The following is a 12,500-nucleotide window of genomic DNA, read 5'->3' as shown; positions in this document are numbered from 1 at the left end:
CCGTGCTGAATTTCTGAAGAACAGCGCTCGTGCTCTTGTAATATTGCTTAAATAACACAATCCCAAGCCCTGGTGTCATTGAACTATTTCAAGAATCAAGCCCTGAACAAACTGTTCCTTTAAACCTCTCTGAGTGTGTGTGTGTGTGTGTGTGTGTGTGTGTGTGTGTGTGTGCTGAATGGAGTGTCGTTTTTCAGCGCTTAACTCCTCCTCTGCATTCTGCTCGTCCAGCACACACACACACACACACACACACACTCACACTCTCTCGCGCTGCTGCGTGCTTGCGCATTCCCCATCAGCAGCTCAACGTACAGGGCAACGGAACCTCTTCGCGTCCAAACATAGCGTTTTCAGAGACCGTTGATCAAACATGACGGTGGTAATACAAAACATGGAAGAAACGAGCTGATCTGAGGAGGAATCTGTGTTTCACGCGATTAAAACACGTCTTTCTTTGGGATAAGAGACTACGGAGGCTCCGCGACCGTTGCAACTTTTGTTCACGCGCATTTAACTGACGGTTGCGTTTCTTTTTTTTAAAGAAAAAGTGTCTCAACTTTTGGCGCTCGATTCATTCGGTCTGTGTGGATTGTAGAAGCGGGTGAAAATACTATTTTATTTGTGTGTGTGGTAAGTTTTGTCGGGACGACAAGCAGAAGAGGACACAGCGCTTCACTGGAGTTTGTTGCAGGGATACCGATGAAACTGTCGAGCTTTGTGTGATCGCACGTAATCATGGACAAATTGGATTTAAATTCATGTGTCAAGGATTATTTCTGAAATATCTCGTGTGTTTCTTCCCGCACTGACACGTTCTCGTGCACTTCAGAGTCAACACAAACTCTAGATTTTTGTAACCGTTGCAAGACGCTCGTAAACATGCCACAACTTAACGGAGGTGGAGGGGATGAGTTGGGGGCGAACGATGAAATGATCTCATTCAAAGATGAGGGAGAACAAGAGGACAAAATCTCCGAAAACGTTTCTGCCGAAAGAGATCTGGACGATGTCAAGTCCTCTCTAGTGAACGAGTCGGAAAATAACAGCAGTTCATCTGATTCTGAGGTAAGTCAGACACAACCGCATGTTGACAGACACATGGATGTGGTTGTTGCCGACGGAAAAATAACTTTTCTGCTTTGTTTTTCTCCGTTCCTCGTCTGTCCTTCAGCAAACCGAGAGGAGACCTCAGCCAAGACCTGATCATGAAAGTTATGAGAAAGCCCGAGAGTATTTCGCCGAGGGTAAGAGCTCTCTGGTGCTGCTATGGCAGGCCGATTTAACAATTATTCTTTGAAAAGTAGTTTCTGTTTTTGTTACTAGTACTTTTAAATTACTTGGACTCTGACTGGTATCTTTTCCAATTTCACAGTACTTTCTTTCCAAATAGTATTCAGATAGTTTCAGTATTTCTATTACCTATTGTTTAGTGTGCATACCACTTCCTAAATCAGTTTCAAATCTGTTTTTTTGTTTGTAAAAGTGTTATAATTTAGACTAAAGGTAGCCATTTGAAATAAATATGATATATTACAAGTATTAAAACAACAACCCAGTGAGAGAACGAGTGTGACGCATAGTCAGACTGCAGGTAAATGTGGCCTAAATCTGCATTCTTACGTGACTGTTTTTGTCATGACAGTGTGAACCGCACAAACCACGTGGAATCTGAGCTTTTCCATTCTGATTTGGCCACTTTCATATGTGGTATTAAATCGGAAACAGGTCAGATTTTGCAATGTGACCTCAGTCTGAACAGTCAAATCTGAATTCAAGCGTCTTTTAAGGCACAATTCTGAATCACTTAAAAGATTTTACATAACCGACGTTATCTAGAAAGGTAGTCAGTGGAAGGATATTAACATGTCAGGGCTCATTAGTATTATAGTGACAACTCTATATTCAAGCGAAACATAAATGTTTAAAAATTCAGATCTCTTTTTTCGCAGCCTCGTCTTTGTTTTTTAATATTGCCTGTGCATAAATTTGCAGATCACAAATGCAAATAAATAAATAAATCACAAATAAATAAACGCATGTGCAAATAAATGTGTTTACTTCCTTATGACATGCCTTTTTATCGTTCTTTTGTGTATGCAGATGAGCTCAGGACCATGATCTGTTCACACTGGAATCTGATATTTGCCACATTTAAAACAACAATGTGAACAAGATATACAAAAAAAAGAACGAAAAAGAGTAGGGATGGGAATATAAATTAGATACTAATGTCTATTTTTATGACACTCAGTGTAAACAATTACTTGTAGAAACCATTACAATACATTGTAGTTGGAAGTGAATATCGTAACACGGTTATACGTGGAATTCAATGGTAAAAATGTGAAGTTTGTCACCAGTAGCAATGCTACTTGTCACTAATGACTGCTAGTGTTTAATGAAAAGTTACAAAAATAAGTACTATTAGTATCAATAATGGGAATAAATGTTAAAACAGCTTGCCATACTTGTTCTTTACTTAAATGTTTGTCCACACATGGATCCCTAATCATTCCTCTCTCCACTGTGAAGCTTTGAGAAGACAGCAAGATGGAGGATTTTTTAAGAGCCCACATTATCCAGGCTACCCGTTTCTAATGATCCCAGATCTTTCCAGTCCTTACCTGTCCAACGGCGCCCTGTCTCCGAGCGCAAGAACGGTGAGTGCCATTAAACACACTATCTGTCTCTGTGCATCTCTTGAGTTCAAGAGCCAGTGAGAAACGTCATGTGAGAGTTTATAATGGCCCTCGTAATGGACAGAAACCAACATATTTCCTTATTAAGGATCCCTGGTCAACCACTTTTGAATATTGTATGGTTGTCTCCTTCAACCACATCTCCTTCAACCACATGTCTACGGTTTTGACCATTTTCCACAACCACCTAGTTGAGAGCATAACAAAAATCGACCCCTTTTCATGGAAATTGACTTTTAGCCACCAGTCAATTTAGACTTTATTTTTGTAATTTCATGTTATTTAAGGGAATACGCATGTGGAAGTGGATTGAATGCAGACTTTATTTTTGTAATTTCATGTTATTTAAGGAATACGCATGTGGATGTGGATTGCTGAGACTTGATGTCATTTTAGCATTAGTTCAAGTTTGAGGCCGTTGAACTTGTTTAATTGGTTTTAATTGTGTACTTCTAGCTGTTTGACTTGCATTTGACAAGATTTGCATTCATTTATTTGTAGTCCAAGAGATCATGTTGAGTTATCGCCAGCGTTTACTGGATCAGATTTGCCAAAATCTTGTGTCTAAAGTGTTTCAGCCTCACATTTCGCTGAGGATCCCTCATGTTTGGCTGTAAAATGGTCGGCTAATTGATCTAATACCCAGTGAATCTAATTTAGTGCTGTCTGCCACTGGGCTGTAATTAAGCATTTTCAGACTGCTTGTTTAGCTTTCTTCAAAATAAGATTAGACTGGCCGAGAGAAGAGATCTGTCACGCTGAAACTCTATCTGGGTGTTCGTTCTTCTTGTCCGAGGGCTGCGGAGTTTGCCTATAGATGTGTTTCGAGTTTTGTGTTCACGTCTGGGAAAGGTTGACTGCCCTTTTAGCCCCAGCATTGGGTCTTTTCAACCCAATTTGCAAAGAACTCAGCATGCATTCATGTATGGCTTTGCTGTGGCGTTATGCGTCAGCGCTCTGCAGAAAAAGAGAATGAACGGTTGGTTCTTTGCACAGAAAAAAAAGGAGAACGGGAGTGTTTTTTTGGGCTAAACCGTAAGCCATCTCCCCAAATCAACACGTTTTACAGCCATTGTTTATTCCGAAGCTCAAATCCTCCTGCTTTACTCTGAATCGCAATGTGATTTGATTGGACCCGGCCAAGCGTTTGAGCGAAAAGTTTCGATCCCCCCCCCCTCCTCCTTCCTCCAGACACTCGCGCAAGTTTTACTTGGCCTCTCCGTTTCTTTTCACTTCTCCCTCCTTCCCAATCCTTTCCATTCAATTCCTGAGGCGTTAGTCTTACATTGTGATTCTGAGTGAATGCTGATGGCTTCATTGGGATCTCCATTGGCCCTCATTAGCCTAATGGCTGCTCCTTACAGACTAGATGCATAGTAGTAGTGGTACCCATGTCTCTTTTGTTCCTCAACCTATAGTGTGTTGTTGTGGGAAGAGCCTATTTCTTAAATTACCATGGTTCATCCCACCCATAACATCGCCTCGGGCTGTACCTGCAACTCGCAAACTTGCGCAAGATTTCTGTTATGATTCGCACACCATGGCCAAGTATTCGCAGAACCACATTTGACTCAAATGTTGGGGAATTACGTCAATGTCACGAGCACAGAAGCCCTCTGTTACCGCTAATATAATGCGCATTAAAGAGCCAGAGGCTAATATGAGTTAACTAGCGAACATTCAGATGATGTCATTCAGGATAAGGATTATAACTTATTTTAATTCGTTTAGCTGATGGGAGATGGTCAAGAGATTTCCCACAGTAAAATGGCATCGAATGCATCTTGCGAGACAAATATCTAATCTTCTCCCTCGTCGTGTTTTGAAAAAAGAGGCATTTAAAGCGTATTATTCCTCACAGTAGTCGAATCGCTACAAGTTCATAACCTCCAGAACCCGAGCACATTGGTGCTCGTATTTTTTATCTGAAAGTTCCTGAAAACAGATCATCCCGGAGTAAGAGATATCTCCGGCTCTCGTGCTTTAAGCCTATCGGATCTATCCCAGTGTGTGGACCAAGTGAAATGGGAGGTCATCGAGGCAGATGGGCTTAGCCTGTCAATCGCCACCTCTAGAGCGAGCTGCGCGTCAGACAATGAGTAGTTGGCATACTTCAGATATTTACACACTAATCTTAAGCTCTCGCTCAGACAGCCTCAGTCACAGCTGTCAAAACCACATAAGGAAGTTTCCAAACAAAGCTTGAAGAACTTGAAGGAGCCCGTCAGAATCTGGACGATCTTCTGTGGTTACGCTCCAACTTTTACACGCATGCACAAACGTAGAGTATGTTTGCCAGGAATAAGCATAAGTCTTTTGCATTGAGAATTTGAGTAATTTGACAATGTCATCCAGGTGTTCGATTGGTTCAACTGTTTTTAACAGTAGGCTGAACGTTTTGTGTAAAGTGGAGAATTTGGGGAACTGAATATAAAAGAGAATGCTCTTTGTCTGGATGAAAGCCATTAAACTTTCACCATGGGATGAAAGATTGAGTCTGTTTCAAAAGAAAAGGTTTTTTTCCCCCAATAGCAATTTTTCTTGTCTGAAATATTTTGGTCTCTTGCCTTTTATATGATGCACTACATGCATTGTATTTGTGTAACAGTGCAAATGCAATAAAATTGGTCTCCGGTTCTGTGAGGTTTGTTTACATTTATATTTATTTACACTTTCCTAACCAAACGACTGTTTGGTCACTACTGTACAGCACACACAAATCATGTTTACAGGTATCTGAGATTGCACGGCACTCAAAGCAGGCCTTGAATGCCGCAGTGAAGCCTAAAGCAGTCGCAAATAGAGTAAACTTCTAATCATGTCGCTTCTAAACTAATATGTACAGTTCTTGTGCTGTTTCTCTGAAACCCCCGAGGTGGAATTGAGAAGCTCCTCTGAATTCACAGACTTCATGGAATATTTATAGTTTTCTTCTGTTGTGTGTAAGAAAGGGAAGAAGTAAAAAAAAATGCCAAAGGGAATGTGCCGTTTTGAATACCTGTGGTTTTAGTTGAGGAACACAAACAAAACCATTATTTAATCCTTTACATTTTTTTGTAACATTCTTCGACGTACAGAAACACTTTGTTGTTGAGTGACAGGTTACATCATATTTGTGCTTTGCAAAAGGAACTGTTGTAATGACAAAATAGTCAATATAAATATAAATATATAACAAAATATTAAGAATTGAGTAAAAATTTCCATTTTTTTTTTTACAGATTTGTTTTAAATGGATTTTTTCTAAGTATCTGTCTTATGTGAACGTGGCAACACTGCAACTGGACGATTTTTTGTTATTTTGCTAGTCTGAAATATCAGTCTGGATCTGTTGGTGAAAAGTGGGTGTGTGTTCAGACCCACACTTTAATTCAAATCACTAACCTTGAATGCAATTGTGAATGCTGAAGACCTTCAACACATCAATGGAATAAATTGCTAAAAAGATGGGAAAAAAAATAACCACCCCCACCAAAACCTGAACTTTTCTTTAAGTGTTTTGTGGCCTTACAGTCAGATCCTCACAAGATTAGCCAAAGCCATTGAGTTCAGTTCAGACCTCATGCTTGTTGTTTGATATTTTGTTTTCTTCACATTTCTATTCAGCTAGCAGCGAGGACAACCGTCCAGATAACTTTAAAAAGCGGTGTGTAGAACCGAGTTTGGAGAAAAAGAGCTGAATAGAAGACGTTAATAAGTGGAAGATGGAAAGAAACAGAGGTATGAAGTGACAGAAGGGAAAGATGTGGGGAAACGCAGGCGTGCAGATTTCCCATAATTGATTTAGGGCCTGTTCGGAGCTGACATTCCTCCATAATCCGGTGGGACTGTTTTTAAGGATTGAGTGGTGAGCCAACCAGCTCTGCTCTTCTCAGTGCTTGTCACTGAGATGAATGCTCAAGCTTTGCCTTGAGGAATCGTCTGCTCGGGGCTTGTGTTGGAAACAGAGAGAACTCGATATATTGAGTATTCAGAGTATATTTACAATGCATTTGTTGGCGAAACAAAATTAAGCCACATTTTAAATACTTTAATTTGCTGTGGCATTGGAAAGATTTTAAAATCCTTCCTTGTTTTGTGATTTTCAGGCATATAAAACATTGAAGTTTGGTGCTCACCTGGGCGAAATGAGTTCGAATCCAGCTCGCAACATGTAAAAAAAAGAAAGAAAAAAGTTACGTTGTCAAAAGATAATCTCATAACAGTCGTTGTCCTGTATTACAACCTCTTCCCTTTCACGCCGCAGCAATGCCTCTATTCATTTCAATGACAGGTTTTGACATGCAGTGTTGTAAACGTACTGAATGCATTCAATCCTAAATGTTTTTCAAGGGCCTGTGGCGGTTTCTAACATTGTATTTTAATGCACATTTACACGCTGAAATGATTTTCTGGTCAAGTCTTCACTCTCCTGGAAAAGCCATCGAAGCACATGGGTCGTAATCGGTTTTCAGACTCCTTTTTTTCATTCAATTTCGGTCTCTACCTCCCAGTGCAGAAGCTTTCAGCACAGGTCCCGTGTTATTTTAACGCAGTCAGGTTTCGGGCCCGAGCGTCTGCAGAACAAGGAGCCGAGCGACCCGCCAAACCTTGCAACTGTGGCTTTTGTGTTGCGCCGCCCACACCGGCAAACAAACACACTTCAGTGGAAACGCATTTTAAACTGTTTAGTCTTGTCTTTTGGGGAAGAATAGCACAGGGCAAACTCACACACAAACACACACTTTTGTAATGCCTGAGCATATCATCGTAGCTCATGCCACATGTGTTTTACGGCATTCCAGGTTTCCCCTGGGCATTTTTACACATTCAGGTTTTGCTTAGCACTTAAAATCTTCGAGACACAGTTGAGTCAATAGTGCTATTGTGTGTGTGTGTGTTTATTTTTTAAATATCCTGTCCTTGTGTGAGTAAACTGTTAGTGTGTGCTAGTGGCCCTACCTGTTTGGTTCCAAAAAGGAAAAGTTGTCGTCATTTACACACCCTCATGTCGCCCATATGATTTTCTTTTTCCCACCAAACACAAAAAGGAGAACGTTCTCTCTGCTCTTCTCTAAACAATGAAACTTGAATGGAGATTTTTTTTTTTGCTTTCAACTTTAAAAAATGACAAAAACACCAACAATAGTGGCTTGGAATATGGCAGGTGTGTCATATGGACTATTTTGTGATGCTTTTATGCTGCTTTTTTGTCATTTTTGGAGCTGTACAGCCTCTGGCCACTTTCACTGTATGGAAAAGAGCAGCGTAAATATTCTTCTAAATGTCTGCTTTTGTATTCCATGAAATAAAGTTTAGACTCGTTTGGACTGACGAAGATTGTTGAGCTGTCCCTTCATGTCTTCAGCCTCTGCTACAGTGATGAGTGTGTAACTGTAACTTCAGCAGACTGATCATTATGGTTATACACTGACCGTGTGTGTTTGCTCACCAGAGACAGATCTGTTGATGGCGATCTTAAAGGTAGTTGCCAAATGTTCTCTTTGTTGATGCTGCGATCACAACTGTGTAAACAGTCTCGACTGACAGCCTTAAAAACAAGCAATTGTCATTTGGCAAACATTTGACTTTTGTCTGAAGGCACATGCGTTGGCTTGATGTTCATTTGTGTACTCAGCATTTTTGTCCATTGATAATAAATAAATGGCTGCAGGGAACCAAAATGCAGCGTGTAATATGTCTTGCTGTCTTAAGGCCCCTAATTTTCACATCCTATATATGTATAATATATATTTTCTTTTTGTTCACTGGTACTTTTTGGACCCTTTGGAAAATCCTCCAAATTATCCTCCAATTTGTTTTCATGCTCTGTTTAGTTTCCAAGCTCCTCCTTCTGAAAAACATGGTGTGATCTGATTGGTCGGCTGGACTGGTCCTTTATTTTGCACATAGCTTGGGTGGGAATTATTTAAAAGAGGAATATTGTGACTCTTTAAAACTCAAGACTGCTCAAGTTTCAGGGAGTTCAGAAACAGTGACACTGATGTAGAGAATAACTCCCGCTGGAGGGACTTTGCAACTTTTCAGAGCTTTTTCATGCTCAAAACAACAACATTACACACTAAAGAAAGACGAACATGGAAAATAGCATAATAGGTCCTCTTTAAGATGGTCACAAGCCGTGTTTTTAAAAAAATGGCTGCTGGTTTTTAGCCGGTAATTAGTTGGCAAGTAAATTACAATTTTTGGTTGAACCATGCCTTGGTTTCATGAATAACGAGGCCCAATGACCAGGTTGCATTTCTGTCCTTCACAGCCTCATTTTCAACCATCTACTAAGTTATATTTTTGCGCTGAAGTGCTGAGATCCTTTGAAAAGACATTGAACAAAAACAGTGGTGGTGAACTTTTTCTCGTTGACCTCTCGCATTTGTCTCACATTATGTTAGATGGTTAGGGAGTCGGGATGTTGAAGCGTCTAGTCCGACCATAAGCTCTCTATAAACCCATCAACCATTCAACTCGTGTCCTAGAAAAACGATGAGTGCATTGCGCGAGCTCTACACTCTTTGAATTGTGTGAAACACTGCCAGCCTTGGCCTTCCCTCCTCCTTGCTTTCTCTTAGGAGAACGGGAGTTGGCGTCAACCCCTTCTGCCACCCATAGCTTGCCCATCTTCCCTCCCTCTGTTCAGTCCCTGCCATTACATATTCTGTTTATAGCCTTCACTGGCTTTTCAAGCGCAAGGCCCTTCAGGAGAGATTCAACCCCCCGTGAGGACTGGCGAACACACACACACACACACACACACTCACACACACTCTCGTAGCTACGTTCAGTGACATCAATGAAAGGCCTTTGAAGCTGCTTGGGATGAGCGTGTGTGTATAAATGTATTTTTTCATCAATTTATTAATCTGAGGCAGGCGCTTCGGAGTCGGCCAGGTTCAGACAGAAGGCGCCCGCTTTGATTCCGCACTGGGATGTTTTTGACAAGACAAGTTGTTTATCCGATCTTTAAAGTTTCTCTCGGACTCTCAGCGGACGGTGGTGCTGATTCCCACTAATATGAGGGAATAGTGTTGAGATACAGTAGCTTGAGTTTTTTTTTCTTCGCCTGAAACCAGCGGTTCGTAAACAAGTTTGTAAACAAAATCTGTAGCATTCCTACCTGGGGTTGATATTTGTCATGTTAGGTGTTCGGATGATGAAAGCGGTATGTTGAATCGTAAGGAGTGGTCACATTTACCATTGTTCTGTGAATTTTTGCAGGTGAAATCCAGTTATAGCAACAGGAATCCACAATGGGGTATTTTGTGTGAACATGCAAGATTTTCCCATTCATATTTTAAATCGGGTTCAAGTTGGTCGTGTGTAATCGCTCTGTTGATCAACAGAAAACGGGTCTTTTCCTCCAGAATTTTGAGATATAAACTTGCAAACGGGAGTTATAAAGTCAGAATTTTGAGATATAAACTTGCAAACGGGAGTTATTAAGTCAGAATTGTGAGGTATAAACATGCAAACGGGAGTTATAAAGTCAGAATTTTGAGATATAAACTTGCAAACGGGAGTTATAAAGTCAGAATTGTGAGGTATAAACATGCAAACGGGAGTTATAAAGTCAGAATTGTGAGGTATAAACATGCAAACGGGAGTTATAAAGTCAGAATTGCGAGATATAAACTTGCAAACGGGAGTTATAAAGTCAGAATTGCGAGACATAAACATGCAAACGGGAGTTATAAAGTCAGAATTGCGAGACATAAACATGCAAACGGGAGTTATAAAGTCAGAATTGTGAGGTATAAACTTGCAAACGGGAGTTATAAAGTCAGAATTACGAGATATAAACTTGCAAACGGGAGTTATAAAGTCAGAATTGCGAGACATAAACATGCAAACGGGAGTTATAAAGTCAGAATTTTGAGGTATAAACTTGCAAACGGGAGTTATAAAGTCAGAATTTTGAGGTATAAACTTGCAAACGGGAGTTATAAAGTCAGAATTGTGAGTTATAAACTCGCAATTCTTGTTATCTGAAAATTGTGAGGTATGCACTTGAAATTGGGAGTTATAAAGTCAGAATTGTGAGCTGAGTTATAAGTTTATATCTCGCAATTTGGACTTTATAACTTAGAGTTGCGCAATTGGGAGTTTATATAAAGATCAAGATTTAAAAAATCACAATTATCTCTTAATTGTTTTTCAGTCACGGTGAAAACAAGCTGTCATATCTCTGTGATCTGTGCTTCATACTCTAGCCACGTTTCCATTACCCTTCAAATTGCGCAAATTGAAATTGCGAATTGAAAATACGCCAAATGGAAACACGTCAATTTCGCAAAAACTCCCATTTATCGCAAAAAAAGTTTTTCCGCTCGCATGAGGAGGTTTTTCAGGCAATTAAAAAAAGGAATATTACGCAAAACTGCAATGGAAACAGTTTTTGCGCATTTACAGGTCACCTGACCTAGACGACGCGGTGTGTTTGGACAGAATACGAGACAGAGATCTTTATTAAATTCATAAAAGACAGAAGAATTACAAGAATACCGGATCCTAAACCTCAAATCAATGCCACAATCAAAGACCTCGAAGCAGATCTTGAGGGAGAAACACCCAGAAACATCTCATATGAGCCGCTCCAGTATAAGAGTCTTTCCTTAACATTAATGCTGTGATAAAACACGTACATCTCCTTATATTAATAATAATGGCCAGTGCTGTGGCTGAAATAGACGTAAACCTCCCAACATCCGTCGCCATGATTTTTGTAATGACTCGCGAGAGGGAAAAAAATAAGTTTTAGCCGCATAACATCGGTTAATGGAAACGGCGCCATGTCGCAATAGTTTGTTGTCGACATTTAGAAAAAAAATGCGAAAGTTTTGCGCAAATCTATAATGTAAACGCGCCTCCTGATACACTATAGACAATGGACCTTTTTTTGTCTGTGAAATTTCACCAAAACTCAGCTAATGTGCCTGCAGATAAACTCAGTGTTAGTTTTGCTCAGTTTAGGGGAGCTGGCTAAAATCAACATTAGCTCAGCAAATACGCCCACTAACCGCTATGATCTAACATTAAAAATGAGGGCTAAAAACAGGACGAGCGCAGGAGGACGCAGGGACTTGAGAGACTTCATTACTGCGGGAGTTGATTTGTTAGTTCAGTGTCTATATTTGTTAGCTGGTGGTGCAGTGGGTGTTTTCAAACAGTTTACTCCTTGCTCTCGAAGACCTGGCGTCGTCTCGCCGATGGAATATTCCAGATGTGTGTTCGGCTAACGGTCTGTGGAGGCTTCTGTGTGAGAGTCATGCTTTTACTGAGTGCGATCTCAATAGTGACAGAAAATACTGTGGAAATCAATGAGTTTTGGGTGAACTGTCCCTCTGAAATCTTTGTTTGCAACAAATTAAAAATGGAATCTTAAATGTTTATTTATTTGTTTGTTACGTTTATTGAAAAGTTATTTATGAATTGTTACATTTAACTGCATTTTCTAATTACTGAAAAGTGCTTTTTTTACTTTGCATTATTTCTTCTTTTTATTTTAAGCGGCGCTCCGTCTTCTATTAAAAATGAGACTCTGAGCAGTGTTATTTTAGTATTATTTATTTATTATATTATGTATTATTATTTTGAATTACCTTTTATTTTCATTGTTTTTTGGGGGGGTTTTTAGTTTTTTTTAACGTTCCATTTAGCTTTAATTTGCATAATTTAGTAATTTTTCAGTAGTTTTTTTTGTCCAATAATTAAATCTCGGTTTCAATGAAATGCTTTCTTTTTTTATTGAAAAGTTATTTATGAATTGTTACATTTTCTAATTATTGAAAAGTGCTTTTTCACTTT

At 39.7% G+C, this 12,500-nt stretch overlaps 1 protein-coding gene across 1 annotated transcript in view; it reads left to right on the top strand.

Annotated features, from left to right (window-relative positions):
* The first annotated feature begins 229 nt into the window (after positions 1-229).
* tcf7l1b (transcription factor 7 like 1b) overlaps positions 230-12,500 on the top strand; it is a 73,774-nt gene continuing 61,503 nt past the window's right edge. The window contains exons 1-3 of the mRNA XM_084389849.1: positions 230-1,068; positions 1,175-1,247; positions 2,536-2,663. Of these exons, the coding sequence (XP_084245975.1) occupies positions 883-1,068; positions 1,175-1,247; positions 2,536-2,663 (387 nt within the window). The 5' untranslated portion in view covers positions 230-882. The remainder of the gene's footprint in view (positions 1,069-1,174; positions 1,248-2,535; positions 2,664-12,500) is intronic.

The sequence above is a fragment of the Rutilus rutilus genome, assembly GCF_951802725.1.
Source record: "Rutilus rutilus genome assembly, chromosome: 19".
NCBI lineage: Eukaryota > Metazoa > Chordata > Actinopteri > Cypriniformes > Leuciscidae > Rutilus > Rutilus rutilus.
The sequence above is the reverse complement of the archived record's forward strand: the minus strand, read 5'-3'. Positions and strand labels throughout refer to the sequence as shown.